Source organism: Elephantulus edwardii, unplaced genomic scaffold (assembly GCF_000299155.1).
Source record: "Elephantulus edwardii isolate Elephantulus edwardi_28Jun2011 unplaced genomic scaffold, EleEdw1.0 scaffold00052, whole genome shotgun sequence".
NCBI lineage: Eukaryota > Metazoa > Chordata > Mammalia > Macroscelidea > Macroscelididae > Elephantulus > Elephantulus edwardii.
Genome location: NW_006399802.1, coordinates 16,899,311 through 16,920,934, shown reverse-complemented (window position 1 = coordinate 16,920,934; position 21,624 = coordinate 16,899,311). Strand labels below are relative to the sequence as shown.

Here is a 21,624-nt window from a genome sequence, read left to right as displayed (position 1 = left end):
TTCTCTATGCAAGCTTAATTCTGAGATCCCTTATTCTTAACCCTCTGCCATCTCATCTCCCAGATGCTAGGTCAACCTCAGTGTCTATGTAAATATTTAAACCAATCACATTTCCCTGCTACTGGCATTCTGTATCTAGTCTGAGATTCACTTCTAAGGAGAAGCAAAAAGAACTTGGGGTTACTGACTAAGTGAAGGCAAAGATGGCTGTGGGAAAACTCTAATGAGAACATTTGAGGAGCATATTAATGCCCTTTACTAGAGCGTCCCTCGACACAGACCACACTTAGAACCCATCTCTCTACCGGTGCCCTTCAAATGAAGGGAGGTCCCTCGTGACGCCCCACAAGCAGAGTGGGCCCAGAGGAAGCCATGCTTCCTTTTCTGGTTCTGTTAATATTGTAAAGGCACATAGCAGTACCAGTTAAGAAAAAGCACCTAAAAGTAGAATTTTTCTTCTTTCTTTCAAAACAAGAGATAGGTGCATCTCTCAGAAATGCTTTCAACATAGGTCTACTTGAGGGCAAAAGGCCAACTACCAGAGGTCTCTTCTAGTCCTCTGATGATTCTTTAATCATGAAAAGTAGTAATGGATGAAGAATCAAGTTCTATTTACCCAGATCAAGTGAGCTCTCTGGGCCTCTTCTCATAGCCTCATAATAATTAGTAAGATTTCCTTGCAAACAGCAAATCTCATTCTTATCCCAATTTACACATTCAGCTGGAATACTAGCTAATTTTCCCAAGATCACAAGCTATTTGTGTGGCCAATATTAGAACTTCAGTGTCTTAGATTTCCCACTTTTTGCCCAGAAGTACAGAACCCGCTGCTTGGCTGGTTATTTCATCTGACAGGCAAGAGGTGCCACCAATCCCAGTCCCGGCCACCCTGCCCCAGTCCTGAAAACAGCTGCTCACAGGAAGATAAAACCACCCAGACGGTACTAACTGGGAATTTATGAGGTTTTTGGTCACAAATTGCCAGCTGGGTGAGATTTGCTTTTGTATTAGCCACAGGACAGGAAGAGTAGCCTGAAAGAGCATTGGCAATGTGGGTTTCATAGAGGAGGATTCTGAGAGTCCTGTGGTCTGCCACAGCTTCAGTTTCTTTCTCTTTAGTATGAGAACCTCAGGGACAGATTTAGCTTAAAGACACTCCAGATTTATTTTCTAGACCTAAATATTTATGAAGGGAGCTCTGGTGGCCTAGTGGTAAGAAGCTATCCTACAATTCCAAAGGTAGATGGTTTGAATCCACCAGTTGCTCTGTGAGAGAAGGATGGGCAATCACCTTTCATGTGATTTGCTGCCTCTGAAAACCCGCTAGAGGGTCAGCTATGAGTTGGTTCTGACTTGATGGTTCCAACTTGACAGTACACAACAGCAACAACACAAAGACATAATATAAAAAGATGGCAAAGGCAATTTTCATTCAGGCACACACACATACACGGGATCATAAAACATCAATTCTATGCCATTTGGTTCACAGCAACACTTTTCAAACTCTCAGTGGTCAAGGACTCAGCATTTTCAGTCTGCAGCCAATCAATACTAGGCCTTAGCTCATGTCACAAGCAACTCATGACATAAATGAAAACATCCAAACATCTCTGTTGTGTGAGATGAATCCGTTGAGTATGTTTTCCAAAGCCTTCACTATGTGAAATGCCATGAAAAGCTTCTAGCCACCTTATCTGTCCTTCTTCTCCCTATCCCACAGGGAATCGGGAGTCAGCACACAGACTGTTCTTTGACTAGTCCCGAGTGCTGTCGAGTGTGGCAAGGCCTCTGAAGACTTAAGCAAAGGGCTCTTCAGACGGGATTATCATTTGTTGGTTGGTTCCTTCTTTTGCTTTGTTTTACAAGCAACCAGAAACTCAAAGCTGTTTTTTTTAAAAACAAAGCTCCTGCTGGGCTAACTCCAGCCTCTCGCTACTTCCATCTTGTCTGCCCCAGAATTGGTGTGGACTCTGCTCAATCTGCAGGAGTGGCATCCACTTCCTGAACAACCTGCCTCCGGAAACTATGAACTTTGATGAATGTCGATATTTGTAGAGGGTCTTCAGGCCTTTTGTTCATAGGGTCACTATGAGTCGTGCTCTACTCGAAGGCAATCAACAACAACTGCTCAATCTGTCATACTGTCCTGGTTTTTTTTTTTTACCTTGGAGTCATTCTTTTTTATCCTCTACTTTAGCTGGCAGGCTCTGGGCAGGCAGAGCAACACTGGAATTCCTGGGGAAGGCCTGGGGGGCGGGGGGGAGGGCGGGTCACAGAATCAAGGTGTTGCTAGAGGAGGAGGGAAGGAGAGGATGAGGTGGCTGCCCTCAGCGCTCCTGACCCGTGTGAGAAATGCAGCGGCTGCTCCTTTCATCCCAGGGCTCCCAGCCTCCTTTCCCACCTCTGAAAGGGACCACAGTGGAAAGGATATGCTTCCAATGTGCTGCTGGACCTATGCCTAAAGGCAACTGTTTTCCAAAATGTGGTAAGCTGCTTGTTGTTGTTATGTGCCATCAAGTCGCTTATGACTCAAAGTGACCCTATGTACAAGAGCCCTAAACCCGGCTCTATCCTGTGCCAACCTCACTGTCTCTGACACACCCTCCCCCATTACCCCAATCACTGAATCAATTCATCTCATTGAGAGTCTTTTTCTCTTGTGCTGTCCCTCCACCCTCCCAAATGTGATGGCCCTCTCCAAGGACTGGTCCCCCTCCTTGCCTATGTCAGAAGAAGCTTCAGAATCCTTGAACCCAAGGAACAGCCCAATTTCACCCTCTCTAGGACAAACCTGTTTGTTCTCCTATCAGTCCATGGTATATTCAACACTCTTCTCCAGCACCACAGCTCAAAGGCATCAATTCTCTTTCTATCATCCCTAGTCATTGTCCAGCTCTCTAATGCATAGCACACAATTGCAAAGACTATGGCCTGGATCAGGTACACCTTAGTCTCCAGCCTGACATCATTGCTCTTCAGTACTCTGAAGAAGTCTGACATCTGATCTTCCCAGTGCAATTCATCTCTTGATTTCCTGGCTGCTGATCTTCCTGAGTGTTGATTGTGGAGCCAATCAAACTGAAACGGTCAACAATCTCAATCTCTTCACCATCCATTATGATGCTGCGAGTTGGCCTAGTGGTGAGAATCTTTGTTTTCTTGATGTTGAGCTTCAATCCACATTGAAGGCTGCAGACCTTGACTTTCTGAAGAAAGCACTTCAGGTTCTCCTCAGTTTCAGCAAGCAGGGTTGTGTCATCTGCATAATGTAGGTTGTTGATGAATCTTCCAATCCTGATGCCACAGTTCTCTTCATACAGCCCAGCCTCCTGAATAATCTGTTCTGCATTCAGATCGAAAAGATATGGAAACAAAATACATCCCTGGAGGACATCTTTTCCAATTTTGAACCATGCACTGTCTCCTTCTTTGTTCTGATGACTGCTTCTTGGTCCAAAATGTGGTAAGCTTAGGACTGTGAAATCTCACTCAGCTGTTTTTTAAAGTGGAGAGGGAGTCTGGGAAAAATGAAACCATTTTAGGTTATAGATGATTTACTGTCCCACCACCCTTATATTTTTATACTAAAAAAGAAAACTTATTAGGTTCCAGGTGCAAGGTGGTTCTAAGTACATTACAGGCAGGGCCCGAGTTACAAACAAGTCCTGTTTTACTACAGGTGTAAAGACATCAATATGTCTTTGTGGAACATACAGGTAAACTGGAACAGGTACATACAGTTCTTACTTAGACTTATTTTAGTGCAAAAATAACCCATGTGTGGACTGTTTTAATGATTTAAAAATTGCATGTGCCAAGTGCAATTGACTGGGGCAATGAATGTATTGCAAGTAGTGCTTAGTTATTAATTATTTCAAAGTGGGCACATTTATATAACAGTAAGGGGTCAAAAGGAGTGGTCTGTACATTGAGGACTGTTTAGATGTGTTTGAAATGAATTCTCACAACTAACCAATAAAGTACACCTCGTTATTACTGTTTTTCTTTCACAGAAGTGGTAAGGATAGGCTAACCGAAGAGGCCAAGGTCACACAGCCAGCAAGTGGAGGCCCTGAATTTGAACTCAGCAAACATAATGCTGACTCAGGCTCATGCCTTTAACCACATTTCTTCACTATAGCTGATGTTAATGGTGACTCTGGAACCTTGTGACATAGACTACCTATGGCTGATGCAGATGAATTTAAAAAGCATTTCTTGAACAACCTACCAGTTATAGGCACTGTCCTTGGCACAAAAAGGCAGTGGAGAATGCCCTTGATCTTAGTTGGTAAGGAAGAATGTAATATAATTAAAAAATAGAAAAAGTCTTTGCTTCATTATTCAAAACCCAAGTTCTCCTCAAACATCCCTTTCTCTAAGAATTTTAACCTGAACTCCCCAAAATGAGTGCTCCATATCCCTCATATTTCTTTATATGCTCCCACAGATTGTATATTGAATTCTATGAGGAGGATGCTCCTATAATTTTATTATTGACTGTTCCTTCTCTCTGTTCCCCAGTGGTCTCTAGTCAGTGTTATTTCTAACTCCTTAGGCCCCTTGTCCTCAGCATTGCTGTTGAGGCAGAACCAACCCATAACTGCTCCTCCAGAAGCTGTTTGACCTTTTGTAACGGAGATCTTTCACTCAGCATAATATCCTCCAGGAGCACCCATTTTGTATATTTTATGAGTTCCTTGGTTTTCAGTGCTGCACAGTGTTCTATCATGTGAATATACCACAGCTTATCTATGCATTCATTTGTTGATGGGCACTTGGGTTGCTTCATTCTCTCTGCTATTGTGAACAACACAGCAAGCATAGCAACACACGAGTGTGTATATATATCTGTTTGGGTGGCAGTTCTGATTTCTTTAGGGCATGTTGCCAGTAATGGAATTGCTGGGTCAAATGGTATTTCTATTTCCAACTTTTTGAGAAAGTGCCATACTGCTTTCCATAGTGGTTGCACTATTTTACACTCCCACCAGCAGTGAATAAGAGTTCTAATTTCTCTACAACCTTTCCAGCATTGGTTGTTTGCCACTCTGCCGAATTTTGCTATTGTTATTGGGGTGAGATGATATTTCATAGTTGTTTTGATTTGCATCTCTTTTAGAGGTAGGGATTTTGAACATTACTCCATGTGTTTGTTCAGCATCTGAATGTCTTCTTTGGTGAAGTGTCTGTTCATATCCTGTGCCCATTTTGCAACTGGGCTGTTTACCTTTTTCTTCTTGAGGTGCTAGAGTATTCTATAAATCCTAGATATAAGTCCCTTATCAGACATGTCATTGCCAAATATTTTCCCCAGTCTGTGGCTTCCCTTTTTACCGGTTGGAGAACTTTTTGGATGTGCATAGGGATTTTATTCTTAGAAGGTCCATTCATCTATTTTATCCTCTCCTGGTTGTAGGTTTTTCAGGATACTTGGGAGACAGTTCATGTTGCGGATTAGGACTTCTAGAGTTCTTCCAAGCTTCTCTCTGATGAAGTTTATAGTCCTTGGTTTGACTCGTAGGTCGTTGATCCACTGGCTACAAATGGCACAGGAGGAGACTGCTCATCTTTCTCCTGTGGAGCTGTTGCTATATTCAAACAGTCAGAGAGGTGCAGCCTTTGGGCTGACAGTGCAACTTCCTATGGACTAGGCCAGGAGAACTCCCTCCCTGACACCTAGCCTGAGAGTATTTAAGAACAGGGGAGAAGTGGGAAGTCATGAGCCACATGGAAGAGACTGGTGGAGAAGGAGAAATGAGCAGGACCACTTACCATGTCTGCAGATTGTGCCTGCACAAGGGCATCTGGCCAAGGGAAGAAAGAAGGCTGAGGCCCTGCCAGAGGTCTTCCCACGTGGTGGCCTCTGGTAAAGTAATGTCCTGCTCGATCATATCTGTTTAATTTTCAAAAAGAAGCCATGCAGTCCAGCAGTGGTTTCTTTAGGCCTCCAGGCCAGGACACAATCCTTGCTGGCAAATATGTGTCTAAGATCACTACTCTCTCTGCACTGGCAGGATTCAGCCAGTTAATATAAAAAAAGAAAAAGCATTCACCTTGTTTCTTTGTCTTTCTGGCAAGAACAAAATAAGACCCCAGGATCTCTGGAGGAGGTACCACCCCAAAAGAGATTCTGCATCAAAGATGACAAAATATGTTTCATCCACTAATAAAGGCTGGTAAAAAAAAAAAAGGAAAAAGAAAGGCTGGTCATTGTGGTAGAAGATGCTTCTGGTTCAGGAAGCACAGGTGTGTCATCACTCCACTCGTGGTTTTTAACCATTCACACTCAGGTCCCTCAGCCTCCTAGGGCTTCCACAGCAAAGTGCCGCAAACTGGGTGCCTTCAAGCAACAGAAATGTACTGCCTCACAGTTCTGGAGGCTGGAAGGCCAAAGCAGGGTATCAGCCTTGCAGATTTATTCTGAGAAAAACTGTTCATACCTGTGTGGTCACTGCTGCTGGCTCCCAGCATTCTCTGACTTAGAAATATATCATGAACGTGTGCACTCTTCCTCGTCTCTTTTATAAAGACAGCACTCAGATTAGATTAGGACTCATTCTACCCTCCTAAGGCCTTATTTGAACTGATAATATCTCCAAACGCCCTATTTCCAAAGAAAGTAACTCATAGGCACAAGTAGCTAAGACTTCAACAGATCCTTCTTGGAGGACAAAGCAAGTAACAGAATCCTGGTCTAGAGGCCTGAAATAAAGCGTCTAAATGTAGCCATGCTGGGTGGTATGAAAATTACCATCTTATCCCAATCCAGGCTAAAGGAACAGCCATCTCTAAACATAAGTTCAACCCACTACACCTTCTGTTACTCAATTTTCTGTCCTGGACATAATGACCAAACATACACTTGAAAAAGTATTGTTTCTTGGGCAAAACTCCCCTATTAATTTTGTCTTGAACCTAATCTATCTGTGGTTTTCTTTAGCCTGGCCTGAAATTGCAACTGCTAAGGATCATACTGATTCATACCAGGTTTAAAGAAAGTTTATACATGGAGCTGTGGTGGCTTTAATAGGTAAGGAGTTGCACTAGTTCAGTCTACCAGCTGCTTTGAAAGAAAAGATGGACAATCTCCTCCCATGCAATTTACAGCCTCTGAAAACCCACCAGAGGATCAGCAATAACTTCCTTCTGATTCAAACGCAGTGAGAAAGTGAAGGTTTATATCACAGAGGAAGAGCTCCAAAGGAAATCTTTGATGTCAGAGAAGGAAAAGGATCATTTCTTCTAGTGGCCCTGCATGAGCTGGTCAGGGAACTCTATCCTAGGATCTGAGAGGGCTTGTGCATCTCACCTTCCACTTGCCATCTGGCAGGGCTGGAGATCTGCACCTCACAGAAACAGACACTGTGAAGGCTCGTAAAGACAGGTCTTGCAAACATTAAACAGATTCATTTTCCCTAGGATCTTTTCTATAGCCGAAGTCATGAAAATAGGGGATACTAAGTGGAGCTGCATCCAGAAGATGAGTATGGCTCTGAGACTGGTGATGATACTTCCACATTAGACTAAGGATGTCTCTTCACCTCTTAGAGCTGCCTCTGTCCCACAGGTCCAGGCAGCTACCACGCTTGCCAGTGTGAGATCCCTGTAGTGTTAAGATGACAACCTGCTATGGCTGGGAAGCACCAGAAAAGCCATGAAAGGCACTGCTTCAGAGTACTCAAATGGTGAAAACTGTAGAATAAAATCTCAACAGGAGGTTGGCTGTTTCTGTCCCACTATGAAAGCAGAGGGATTAGAAGTGAGCACATGACAGAGTCTCTGCATGGTGATTTTAAGTTGGAAAATTACTGTTTTCACAACTTTCTGTGGACAGAAAACTCGGGGCATGACAATTATAATTCATGAACACTGACACCAGCTGCCATGAAAGTTCACTTTGTACAATTCCTTCTATTTTAGCAATGATTTCAAGGGCTGTGAAGTGCAAACGTTCCCTCAAATTTGGCTTTTATATGGTCTCAGCAATGGCATTCTCTCTCCAGTGGTGCAGCTCCTAACAAACTGCACTACTAACCAAAAGATTCATCCTGGAAAGGGTCAAACCGGACTGCTCCTTAGAGGCAAGGATTCTAAGTCTCCATCTAACATACTTTGGACATATTGCAAGGAGGGACAGGTCCTTGGAGAAGGACATCATGCTTGGGAGGGTGGAGGGACAGCGCAGAAGGGGAAGGCCCCCTATGAGGTGGACTGATTCAGTGACTGGGATAATCAGGATGGGTGTGTCGGAGACGGTGCAATTGGCACAGAACAGAGCAGAGTTTAGGGATGTTGTATACAGGGTCGCTATGAGTCGCATGCAACTCAGTGGCACATAACAACAACAACCAAAAGATCAGCAACTGGAGGAATGAATAGCGCTGCTGGGACCTCCAGCCAGAAAGGCTGTTAAACGCCTTACAGTGCACAGGACACATCACCACAATAAGAGCCATCTACCTGGAATGCCATTTAAATTGCTATTGAGAAACCCTGGCCTGAACTGATGGAGGGGACAATAGCTCTACTTTTATAAACTGAGTGCAGTCCTGTAATTGGAAAGTCACAAATGTGCACTGTCTGTGCCCATTACAACGCCACACAGAGCTTACCGTCATCCTCAAGTCCAGGGAGGTCACATGGCTTGTTCAAGGTCTCATAAATGGCTCATAAATGCAGAATGACGTTGGTTCAAAGCGAAGTTGGTTGAACCAGATATCTACTCAAGATGCTATTCTGGGAGCCCTTGTTATTACCACCACTGTTTCCAGCAGGGACTTAGGCTGCATTTTTAAGAAAGTGCCATTTGGAGCAAAGGGTTTTGGAAAGCGAATGTATCCAAGCCTAAAACAGAAACTCTATTTCCTGAAAGAACTTTAGTGGATCAGCCTTCCAGTCACAATGAGCCCTCACAAGGGGTTGATGCCCAGCACCTCCTGAGCCATTGTGCATATGCTCCGTTACCTCTGGAAGAGACAGTGATGCAGCTGATGTGATAGGAACACATCTACCCCATGAGGTCAACCTCCGCACAAATTCCACTGAACATCACAGCTCCCCCAGTGTTTTAGCATTAAGTAACAACAACTTTGATCAGCGTTTGGAGACTGTGCTTTGGATTATACAGAGCCAAGTTCAAATCCTTGCTCAGTCACTTATCAATTGGCTCATTTTGGGTAAGTTACTCCAACTCGTAAGGCTCAGTATTTCCAAGGGTATTATGGGCATTATCATCACCACTACCTCCTGCGTGTGCTATTAGGATTAAAGGAGAAAATAAATGAATGAATGAATGAAGGGCAAAAAGAACTAGGCCAGTGCTCATAACAGACTAAGTGCCCAACAAATATTAGGTGATATTCCAATGGTATTAAGTTTATTTTTGGAAAAATAAAAAGGAAACCAGCTATTAATGAATTGATGGATTTTGCTGTGTGGGGCTGGGAGCCAGCAAAACAGGAAATGCATAGAAGTGGGTGCCAATGTGGAGATCTTGTCTACCTCCATGAGAGAACAGAGTGTATCACAGAGTTAAAAACAGCACAGATGAAGAGCACAAGGAATCCCAAGTAGCACCCTTTGTGGTTTCAATGAACATTTCTGTGGCTGCTTTTCCTAGAACAGTTATTAGTGAGTGTCTGTCATTTTCGTGATTGCTAGAATCTTATAACACAACACACATGCTTATGCCTGTAATCGTCAGTCTTCTACTTTGAGTCTCTTAAGAATGTGGAAAATTAAGTGAATTAAGTATTTACCAGATGACAGAAGCTGTTAAAGCCGCTCAAGTCAGAAACAGAAACGGACTAGTCCACTTGCATCTTAAATTATCTTTTAAAAAAAAAAAGTAAATGACAGAGATCCATCTGTGTTAGCCACTAGGACATCAATATTTTCTTCAATGAATATTTGAAATGGCAAATTGCAGAACTAACATAAAATGAATTAGTCGCTTCTCAGAGGGATCAGTTGCTCATACATGGATCTTTTAGTTCCTGCTAATTTACCCTCTTTCCCCAGTTCTCAACCACCACCAAAATAACTTCTTTCCAGAACAGTGACACTTCTCTACACAGATACATTCGTTGACAAAGGGACTCTAAAGCCAACCCTCCAAATTAGAACAGCTCAGAATACCAAAGCTGGAAGCCCCTAAGAGGACTCATTGAAGAAATGGGGAAACTGACACTAGATCGAGTTCATGCAGAACTGGAATTTACACTAGTTCTGCAAGTTTGTTCTTCCATTCAATACTCTCTGAGGTTTCCTCATCTTTGTTGGGGCGGAGGAGGCAAATTTGCCTCAAAGGGAGGAGGCAGGACAAATTCCCTCTGTATTTTTCACTAAAGAAAATAAGAACATATATTTAAGAAACATGAATAAAAATCTGAAGAGCTTAGAAAGAAAATTTCAAATGGTAAAATTACCAGGCATATAGCAAGTCTTGTTGACTGAAACAGTGTGAATTCAACAGGGCTAACTACAGATCAAAGTGCCTCGTCTGCCAAGGGCATCAGTGTGAGGTCCAGGTATGGTCCTCAGGGAGCAAATCCCATACAGGAACAGCACACACAACGGTTGACAATGGACTTATGCCAGAAACAAGTCTCTTGGGCTTTCTCAATATAGTACTCCAAAGGGAACGAAAGCACAAAAAAAGATGTGACATTCTGAAGTCCAAAAAAGAAATACGTACAGATTTTGCTTTTGACATCCAGTGTTACTGGGCCTATTTTGTCTCTGGCTTCTGGTGAGCCAAGAATATAATGAACAGATGACCAAACTGACATTACCCAGGGAAGAGCTGTCCAAAAGCATGACAATCTACTTACCCATTATAATAACCAGGTTTTCCTCTCCTTTTCCAGATGTTTTGACACAGTCATTTCAAGACCACACCACCCTCATTTCAGCCTGAAATCTTTGGAAAATGATAGAATTTTCTAGTTGTTGGGGTACTAAGTCATTGGTACTAAGATTTCCTCACCTGTGTCATTCCTAGTTTGGCCAACTACAACTGTACCTATGTATAGTTAAGATCTTGGATCCACTGTAAGGTCATGAAGGAGAGGACTTAATTCTATGCCAGAGATACTCCACAAGCAGATCTCAAGTACTCAACCTTAGAAGAAATTAAAAATCAAAGGTAAAAGTTGTTGTTCTTTAGCTAGTTGAGTAAAATCAGCTTTCTCATAAGCATTATTTCCTTCTCACTTCCCTTTGAAAGTTTTCAGATATTAAAATAGGATTCCATTTATGGTCTACCCTTTCTCCATCTACATCATAGTTCTCGAACTTGACTGAACAATGGAATGATATGGTGGTAGGAGTTATGCACCTTAGTGCCAGAAACAAGTCAGAGCTGACCCTCCATCAGGTTTTCAGAGGCGGTAAAGATCGTTGGAGGAGAGTGCCCATCCTTCTCCTGAGGAGCTGGTGAATCTGAACTGCCAACCTTTGGGTTCCCTACCTACTAAACCACCAAAGTTCTTGATACACGGCACATCCTTAAAAACACAAAGACTCCAGGGCATCTCATTTGGGTCACTGAATCCAAATTTCCTGGAATGAGGTCTGGGAATTCTTATTTCTAAAATGCTTCCCTGGTGTCTAGAGTTTAATACTCTAGTGACATTTTTACATTCTTTTCCCTCCTTTCTCTTCCTTTCTTCTTCCCAGACGACTCTAATGCCTAGATTTAATATGGTAGTAACAATTTTACATCCTCCTCCCCACTCCTGTTCCTTCTTTCTTTCTTTTATTCCCTATCTTCCGGTTTTTCTCAAAATCTAGATGACACATATGAAAATATTTTGGAAGAAAAGAGTTCTTAGCTTAATTCACCACTAACTGACAAGTAAAGCTTGGAAGAAGACATTTCAGAAGCTCTGAAAGCCTGTAAGGCTACAGTATTGTGAAGAATCCTTGGATCAGAATTAGAAAGGTGCGGATATTCTTTCTTCTTAAAGATATCTACAGAAATAAACATGCCTAAATATGATTTCTCAAGCATTATTGGAAGTCCATTGATCACTTGTAGAATTGTCCAGGCATAAAGAACGAAGACTTGGCCTATATTCTGCATGTTCCTGAAGGTCCAAGTTAGGATGCCATTCTCTTTTCCTTTTCTAAATTAAATGACCCAGCTTTTCCTCAGTCTTTCCTTGTAGGAATTCTCTCTGTTCTTTGATCACAATTTGCTAGTCTTCCCCCCAGTTTCTTTAACCTGTTTGTAGTAATTAAGCAGCAGAACTAAAATATCTCCAGGATTCTATTGTACTAACATATTTCATATTTTGAAGTATTTATTATACTACTATATTAATATATTTATAGTTAAAATCTCTCTAGAAGAATCTAATTGTTGCTAGAGTATAGCTTATACTTCTTATTGTTGTTGAGTACCATCAAGTCAGAACCGACTTACAGCTAACCCTCTTGTGAGTTCTCAGAGGCAGTCAATTGCACGGGAGGAGACTGTCCAATCTTCTTCCACAGAACAGCTGGTGGATTCAAACCACATGCCTTTGGTATTGCAGTGCAGTTGCTTATCACTAGGCCACCAGAGATGTCAAATAATCAGCTTTGACTAATAGTTACCCTACAGACAGCAGCACGTAACACTGCCGGGTCCTGTGTTATCCTTACAATACTACACTCACTGCTGCTGCATTACACTGTTGTTGTTATGTGTTGTTGAGTCAGAACAACTCCTAGCTGACCCTGTAGCGAGTTTTCAGAGGCTGTAAATCACACTGGAGGAGACCGTCATCTTTCTCCCACCAAGCAACTGGTGGATTCAAACTGCCTGCTTTTCGGCTTGCAGTGCAACTCCTTATCACTAAGCCGCCACGGCTCCCCTGTGCTTGTATCAATGGGAACAAACCTAAAAGGCTACCGATTAGAGTTTTGCTCCAAATGAAGATAGTTTTCTTCAGCATTTCTGGTACTTTCTGGAATTTCTATACAATGATCCAATTCCTATCATATGGGGATCCAAGTCTGATGCCCAAGTCACTCACATTTTCTCTTGTATTTTTTTTTCCTCTCCCTCAGAATTCTTGAGTTTTTGCTTGTTTTTTTTTTTATTCCTCATTATTTTATTAATTTGCCCTTCTTTAATTTCCCTCACATTGGTCAGTACATCCTTGCAGTTTTCAATTCGACAATCATGTTTCTGGATGGGTGACTTACTAGCCCCCATTCTTCACTCCTCCCTGTATCTGTGTCCTTTGCTACTTAACTCTGGAGCTCCTTCCACCAGTAGTTCAGTGTGTTTCTTCCTTCTGATTTTGCAATGGAATTTATTTGGGGCAAAGGTCTTTGGACAGTTCTAAGCCTAGACCTCATTTCTGCTTAGCCAGTTTGTATATCCATCATTTCTCTAAAAAAGAAAATCTCTTGGCTAGGTCCTTAATCCAGGAAGATTAAGAGGAAACTCAACCCAATCTATAGCTTAGAGCCACTCAATCCAAGCTCAGCTAAAATTAGCAGAGTCATCCCAGCTAGTCCTCATCCACTATGCAACACTGTAGGATGCCTATGTTTAGAAGACGTCTTTCGAGCTATTTAAGTGACATTCTAGACTATAGGAAATGCGTTTGTTTGGCTGAGTACAATTTAGAGGAGGAGGGAAGTGGTGTTTTCCTCCCCATGGGACTGATGCTTAAAGATGCTAAACATCCTGGGAAAGAAGACGAGAGTATGATGAAGAGAAACAGAAACTGACTTTAAAGTAAGTAGAGACTCAGTCCCTTGGGAGGCCATGGGGGAAAAAGTATGCTTTCAGCAGCTCTGTTCCCACAGAAGGCAGATCCAAGGAACACATCCTGTCCTTAAGCAAAATGGTCAAAGCCCAGCAAAGCCATGCCCAGGGCAGAAAGAAATGTGCCCTGAAACCCAGGTTTGTATTCTCCTACCATTTTAGGCTATTAGGACGCTTTCTTCTGGCATAAGTAACTGTCCTTTAAAAGGCCTCAAAAAGAATCCTTGTATACATTTAGGAAGTTCTTTAGTCTACTCTCTCACAAGATAGAAAAAAGATGTTCCTTCTTTTTCTGAGTATGTACAACTAAACTATAACCCAGCACCTCAGCGACAGGCTCTGTAGCCAAAACTGGGTCTCAATTCAAGACTCTTCTGTTAGGTTTACAGCTGGTTTTGTTATGTCTTGTCCAGTCAGAACTGATTCATAGCTGACCCCTCAGAGTTTTCAGAGGCTGTAAACTGCATGAGAGGAGACTGCCCATCTTTCTTCTGCAGAGCTGGTAGATTGGAACCTGCCTTCAGGGCAGTGGCACAGCTCCGTACCACGAGGCCATCAGAGCTCTGGATTTGCAATAGACCCCCTTACCCGTGGTTTCACTCTGCATGATTTTAGTTCTCTTCAGCCAACCACACTCCAAAAATATTTAAATTCTGCACCATTCTGAACAGTGTTATGTAATCTCACATCTTCCCACTCCATGCTGGAGCAGACTTCCTCCTCCACCATGGGGCATGGGGCTGGAAAACACACTTCGTAAGGAGCTGAGTCACATACATCATGCCTGAGCAGACAGCTCAAAGCTATCCACCAGGGCACCTTGGGTACCTACTGTATAAGCAGTGGAAAAAAGCATGTATTGTGCTTTGATATGATCCAAAAGTATGTCTGGTTTTTGACAGTATCCATGATTTCAGGCATGCACTGGAGAACAGTAGAACCTTCTACAGATAAGGAGGCCTAGGTAATGTCTTATCTCACACATGAATTACCATTTCTCAGGTGACAATAACAACATATTTGTATTTGAGTCAAGATAAGGCTGACAATTTGACTGGAAAACTCTTTTCTAATGCCATTTAAGAAAGATCATTTAACTAATTTCCTTCTCTTTTCCACATCTTTGCTGCCTTCTGTTTGTAGCAGCTATTGGGTGAAGTGAACACACATATTAGGCTCAGTGAGAAGATACATTCAGTTTTTATAAAAATCATTTTTCAGTTGAGCTATCTGCAACAGTAGGGACACTGTCTCCATCTACATCAAGCCCACCCCAACGGGGCCCTGGAATTGCCACACTTGTTCCTTCACTCCTGCCTGGAAAGCCTCAGTAGTTCAACACTGTCCTACATTGAATGTAAACTGCAGTTCCTGCATGAACAGACTGCTCAGTCCACTTGGTTTCAAGGATTCTGCCAAGTGGGGTTAGAGGTGAATGCCCTAGGTCTCCTCTGCAAGTCAGTGGTCTCCAGAAACATCTGTCATAAGAAAGGAATAGTCTCAACCATCACCACAGTTGAGAGCAGTCAGGCATTGCCATTTTGAGCCCGAAACACATATTGTCTATAAAATCATGTTCCAAAACTGCCTTCTCCTCTCCCATTGATTGTTTCAACAACTCCAGAAATTGTTTCAACGTCTCCAGAAATCCTTGGCTCCATCTCCAACCTAACACACAGCCAGTGGAGCCACTTATGAGAAGAAACCTCTGAGGCTTGGGATTCAGGACTCCATCCTGACGCCTCACCCTCTGTCTTCTAGGCTTAGAACAGGAAGTCCTTTTCTTCCTTTCTGGGACCCTGGAAGTACCTGTTCTCACATGTGTGACTCCAGTGTTTGCAGGTAGTTTTCTCCTTTCTGTGTCTCACATACATGTATTTACATGTATAAGTGACTGATAATAGTGCAGTCTTTACCCATTGTGTTTTAAAAATGTGCTGGTTGTGTCTGTATGTTTATGGATACACACTCTCACATATGTGCATTACACATGTGTGCTTAGATATTTATACCTATGCAAATGCACGTGTGCATGTACACACACACACACACACACTTTTTACTGGCCAGTTTCTTCCCTAAGTAAAGTTTCACCAAGTTGCCCTGAAAAGGCCATTAGGACGAAAGTAAAACAAGGATAGGTGCTTGAGTGGTGTTGCCTGTAGCATGTTTTGTTGCTAACCAAAAGTCTATGCTTCCCCATCAGTTCAAACCCACCATTTCCTTAAGGTTTACAGTCCTGGAAACCTGATGAAGGGTCCTGATGAGTCAGAATAGACTTGAAGAGACAGTTTGATTTTTTTTTTTAAAGGAAGGATGTGAAGTGAAGTACATCTTTGGGATTCACTCCTTTTCTCGTTGGCATTTCTACTGGAAGTTCCCTAGTTTCCTTCAGAGTTCTTATTCACTCTTGGGAAGAGATGACCATTAGCCATTTCCCTTTCTATCTTAAAAGAGCTCGTAACCATAAGAGAAAGAGCTGGAGCTCCAAAGATGAGTTCCAGGCAGGACTTGGTGGGGAGAGTGGAGGAAGAGACTGGTGCGAAGGGGCATCTCTCCTCTGGTTCCACTCTGGCTGGGTGGGCTAGAACTCATGATGACTAGAGTTCCCGAGAGGAAATTCTCTGAGTATGGTCAGCTACTAGCCACACAGAGGCCATATCTCCCACACTCAACTGTTCAGAACCTGGCTGAGAATTAGAAGGGAAACAAAAAGTCCATGGGCAGTTAGTCAAGCAGTTAATGTCTGGAGCACAGCATTCCACAAGAATAGCTTCTCTTCTTCGGCTCTCATACCAGTACTTCTAGGTTCTTCATTTCAATCCCAAGTCCCTTGAGTACAGTTTTCCCACCTCAGTATAGACCAGATGCCTAAAATTAAAGAGAACATCTACTATAGGAGCAACAATAGCTAACAGCCTACAGAAGACAAAAGCCGATGTAAGAACTCAGAAAGAGGCAGTGACTGAAGGAGCAAGCTGCTTACACACCCGTTTGCTCATGGCAATGGAAGGAGGCTGGATCACAGACCAATGCAATGATTGGCATGACTCTGGGTTGTCTAAAAAAAAGTTTCAATTCTGTTCTATATGCTATTTAAAGTACAGGGGAAAGGTGCTGTGAGGAAACAGTGAGAAAGGAGAGGACAGAAGAGGTTACTCAAATGTCACACTACAACAGGGGCCCCACCTACCTCTGAATGTTGTCTTCAAGCTGCTTGACTTTGATCTCATCCTCCTCAGATTGCCGCCTCCTGGCCTCCTCCTCTTCGGCAGTTCCTGCAGGCATACCTTGCAGCAACCATTTTTCCCGAAGCAATTTGGACTGTGAGAAAGAGAACAGACAAGATAAAGTTTGTCAATCCTCACCTGCCTCTCTCCACAAAGCAGTGCACTGTTTCAGCCCCACCCTTCACAGACGCTTCCCTGGGTATTGACTACCATACTTTCTTTCCTGTCTTGGTTCCATATTTCCCTCCAGCCCAAACCCCAGTAGGATATATCTAAGTGCTGCTGATTCAAAGCTCACACTTCTCTTGGAAGTTTGAATCTATCAGTAGCTCCAAGGGAAAAATATGATTAATCACTGTCCACACAGTTTACAGCCTCAGAAAGTCAATGGGAGCTCAGGTATGAGTCAGTCCCAACTCCATGGCAATGAATGACATTTTTAATTATTACAAAATTAGAATATATGAGTAGGAGCAGAGAGGTGAGGGTGGGCAGAGGGCACTCATAAGGTCGCACAATTTGATGGGTAGAAGGAGGAGTGGGTAAAGGAAATAGGAAAGATCCAGGGTGAAAAACAATGCAAATAGACTTTGTAAGTAAATCAGTATAAAAGAAAAACTGTATTTAAAAAAATAATTAGAATATACAGAAAAAAGGGAACTGCAAAATTAATGTCCATAGGACCTCAAGTTTAACAATTATTAATATTTTGCCACATTTTCCATCTAAACTTTCCCACTGTATTATTTTAAAGTAAACAGTAAAAACTGTGCTATTTTGCCCATAAGTAGTTCAGTCTATTTCTCTAAAAAAATAAGGATCCCCTCATGTAAAACTATAGTTCATTTATAAAATTGAAGATCACATAGTATTAAAGTTCATATTAAAGCATTTAAAAATATTAAACTATGTCATGCCTCCTCTTAAAGACTTTTTATGGTTTCCAACTGTCTTCAGTAGTGATTTCCAAGTCCTTTCAAAATTACACACATGTGCCAGTGTACCAGTCTATTTTGAAAGAACAAATAATTTCTGGGTTTCAAGTCACTGGAGAAGATGAAGCAGCATGACTACTGCTTTGTGAAGGGAGAGAAAAACAGTGCAAGAGGAAGGATCGTAGAAACTCCCTAAGAGCAAAGCCACTGCGGGAAGGAGGATGTGGGTACTTGCAGGTGCGTGTGTGTGTGCGCGTGCATGGCACTTGGGAGGTGTCAAAGAGGAGGTTTTTATTTGGGTTTCCACTATACATGGCCTCTAGATGGCAGACAGTAGCTACTGGATGTTTGTTGAAACTGAAGCCTACGGACAGGCCAATGGCCATTCTTGGTAAAAGGGCTCTGTGAGGAAGCACACAGCTGGCCAAGAGCTGTGGACCTCAGCAATTCTTCCCGTGGGTGACTGAAGAAAGGAGTGCTGAATATCCACAAAGTGCCAAAAGAACAAATCTGTCCTGGAGGAAGTTTAACCAGGGTGCTCCTTAGAAGCAAGGATGGTGAGACTTTCTCTCACCTACTTTTGGCATGTTGTCAGGAGGGGTCAATCACTTGGAAAAGTCATCATTCTTGGAAAGATAGAGGGTCGGAGAAACAGGAAAACTCTCAATCAGATGGATCAACACAGCGAGTTCACTGTGGGTCCAAGCATATCAGAGATGGTGAGGATGGTACAGGATAGGACAAGATTCAAATCTACCTCTAATATCGGGGACCAAAACGCTTCTTCTTCTTCTTCTTTTTTTAAAATCTATTATTAATTTCAATGAAAAGTTACAGAGACTTTGGATTTCCATTCATTCATTGTTGCACTTTTCTCCAAGTAAAAGAAAAATTCTTTTATTGTTTTTACAAACCCTCCCCCAGGTCCACTCCACTATGCAGTCTTCACTCTGGACTCCTGTCATAACAAAAATACCTAACTACATATCCCCTTTAAATAGTTTTCTCCCTCATCTGTTTCAATGCAGTATACATTATTGAACCCATCTTTCTCAGTCTCCTCCCGACCCCAAGGTCAGTCCTGTTTTACAACAATGGCACCATGCAGCATTTGTCCTTTTGTGACTGAGATACTTCACTCAGCATAATGTCCTCCAGAGTCACCCATTTTGAATAACATTGCATGAGTTCCTTGTTTTTCAATGCAGCATAATATTCCATTGTGTGACTATACGACAGCTTCTCTATCCATTCATTGATGGGCACTTAGGTTGTTTCCAGCTCCTTGTTATTATGAACAAAGCTGCAATAAACATGGGTGTGCATATATCTGCTTGGATGTCAGTTATGGTCTCTTTGGGGTATATTCCTAGTAGTGGAATTGCTGGGTCAAATGGTATCTTTATTTGCAACTTTTTGAGAAAGCATTACACCGCCTTCCACAGTGGTTACACCATTTTACACTCCCACCAACAGTGAATCAGGGTTCCAGTTTCTCCACAACCTCGCCAGCATTTGTGGCTTGCTGTTCTGTTAAATTTTGCTATTCTGACTGGGGTGAGATGACTATCTCATAGTGGTTTTAATTTGCATCTCTCTTAGAGCTAGGGATTTTGAACATTTCTTCATGTGCTTGTTGGCCATCTGAATGTCTTCTTTGGTGAAGGGTCTATTCATATCCTGTGCTCATTTTTGTATTGGATGATTTACCTTTATCTTGTTGTGGTGCTCAAGTATTTTATAAATTCTGGATATAAGTCCCTTATCTGATATGTCATTACCAAATACTTTTCCCCCCAGTCTGTGGCTTCTCTTTTTACCCTGTTGGAGAAGTTTTTGGATATGCATAGGGATTTGATTCTTAGAAAATCCCATTCATCTATTTTCTCTTCTCCTGGTTGTAGGCAAAACACTTCACACTGAAGAGTTCTTTAGCTCTTATGAATGAAGGATGCACCAATTCTATTGTGTTATTAAGCGGTGCTGAGTTGATCCTATCTATGTGCACTATAGTTGGAAAGCTTGTCCAAGCTGCACTGCAATCCCAAAGGCACACAGTTTAAGTCTACCAGTTGCCTCACAGGAGAAAGATGGGCAATCTCCTCCCATGCAGTTAACTGCCTCTGAAAACCCACTTGAGGGTCAGCTATGAGTCAGTTCCGACTCTATAGTACATAATAGCAACGACATGTACCATAGTACATTTTTAACTTGAACCTACAAAGCCAGCAAAAGAGCTCTGATGGCATAGTCCATAGGGAGGTGCACTAACCCAAGGGTCATGCCTCTCTGGTGGTTTATATCCATCAGATTTGAACTCTGAGGGCAAAAGATATGCAATCTCCTCTTGCGTAATCTACAGCTTCAGAAATCCAGCAGAGTCATTTATGATTTGGTTCCAACTCAATGGCAATGAGTTACAAAACAAGTTATTCAAAATTTTCAGCAGCACAGGAAAGGAATATCCTGGGTGAGATGGATTGACTCAGTAACCAGGATAATGGAGGTAGGTGTGTCGGGGACAGTGAAATTGGCTCAGGATAGAGTATGGTTCAGAGATACAGTCCATAGGGTTGCTATGAGTCACAGGTGACACTATGGCACATATAAACAACAGTTATAATAAGAATATGGTAATGTATATGATTCCCTACCCTAATGAGACCAGAAGCTAGCCAGCACTGCAGATACCCTGGTGAATACACAGACACAAGCTCTAATAATGAATTCCTTCATTACCAGGAAGGAGCCTTTGTTAACAATGTGTCATCAATGTGATATTCATGTAGCAATAGTTTTCTTTGGCATTATTTTTCATTTTTAATGGTATATAATTGCTTGTACAGCTATGTTTGATCATTATTAAAGAGCAGAGATGCTTATTTATAGTACTTGACTTATGATTTCAAAGACATGAGCGTATTCATATAAAAGCAATCACCAACTACACTGCTAAAGTGTGTGTAGACCTGAACCCCACTACCCTCTGGATCCCAACATGTTCATATTATACATCATAGGTCTGTGACACAGACATGTAAATATGTTCTCTATACATCCTTACCACGCTCAAAGCAAATGTAAAATATGAGGGGTTTTTAAGCATACAATATATATTTTATAAAATAAAATTAGGTAATGAAGCGCTCCCTACAATTCTTTATATTGGATTATAAAAATTCCTTTTCATCAAAAAAATGGGAATGGATAGGATCTGGCTGTTCTTCCTAAGTGGGCTACAGAAGAAGGGGAAAACCCCACCCAACTATAGCTTTACTCTCAAGCCAGCAGAATGTTCCAAGCCTTCAAGCTGGCACACTGCCAGCAGTGGAATTGAACAAGCCTTAAGAAGGTGGCCTGTGGAGCCGGCCTGAATGAGTGTTGTTTCTATGCCTTCCATTCATTATCTCTGTGACCTCTGACTGGCTCCTTAATCTCCTGGAGCCTCCCTAAACTCTTTTGTACAATGGATACCACTGGATGCCTATCTCACTCAGGTCATCAGCGGCTTAACTGAGTTCATATACTAGAGGTACCTGGCATCTACTTGATACCACTGAAATGTTTATTATCATTGTTTTGTTTTTCTTCTGTTTCCTCGGCTTCTCCTCCTTTCATCTGAGGACGGATAGGTGGAATGAGAGCTGAGCAACCTTCCTCCATCCTCTAGAAAGCTTCTTTACTGATC

The 21,624-nt window shown here is 42.2% G+C and overlaps 1 protein-coding gene across 1 annotated transcript in view; it reads right to left on the bottom strand.

The window, feature by feature from the left end:
• Window positions 1–21,624, bottom strand: part of PALM2 (paralemmin 2) — a 211,315-nt gene that overhangs the window by 70,833 nt on the left and 118,858 nt on the right. Inside the window, exon 3 of the mRNA XM_006886924.1 lies at window positions 16,965–17,095. Within this exon, the coding sequence (XP_006886986.1) occupies window positions 16,965–17,095 (131 nt within the window). The remainder of the gene's footprint in view (window positions 1–16,964; window positions 17,096–21,624) is intronic.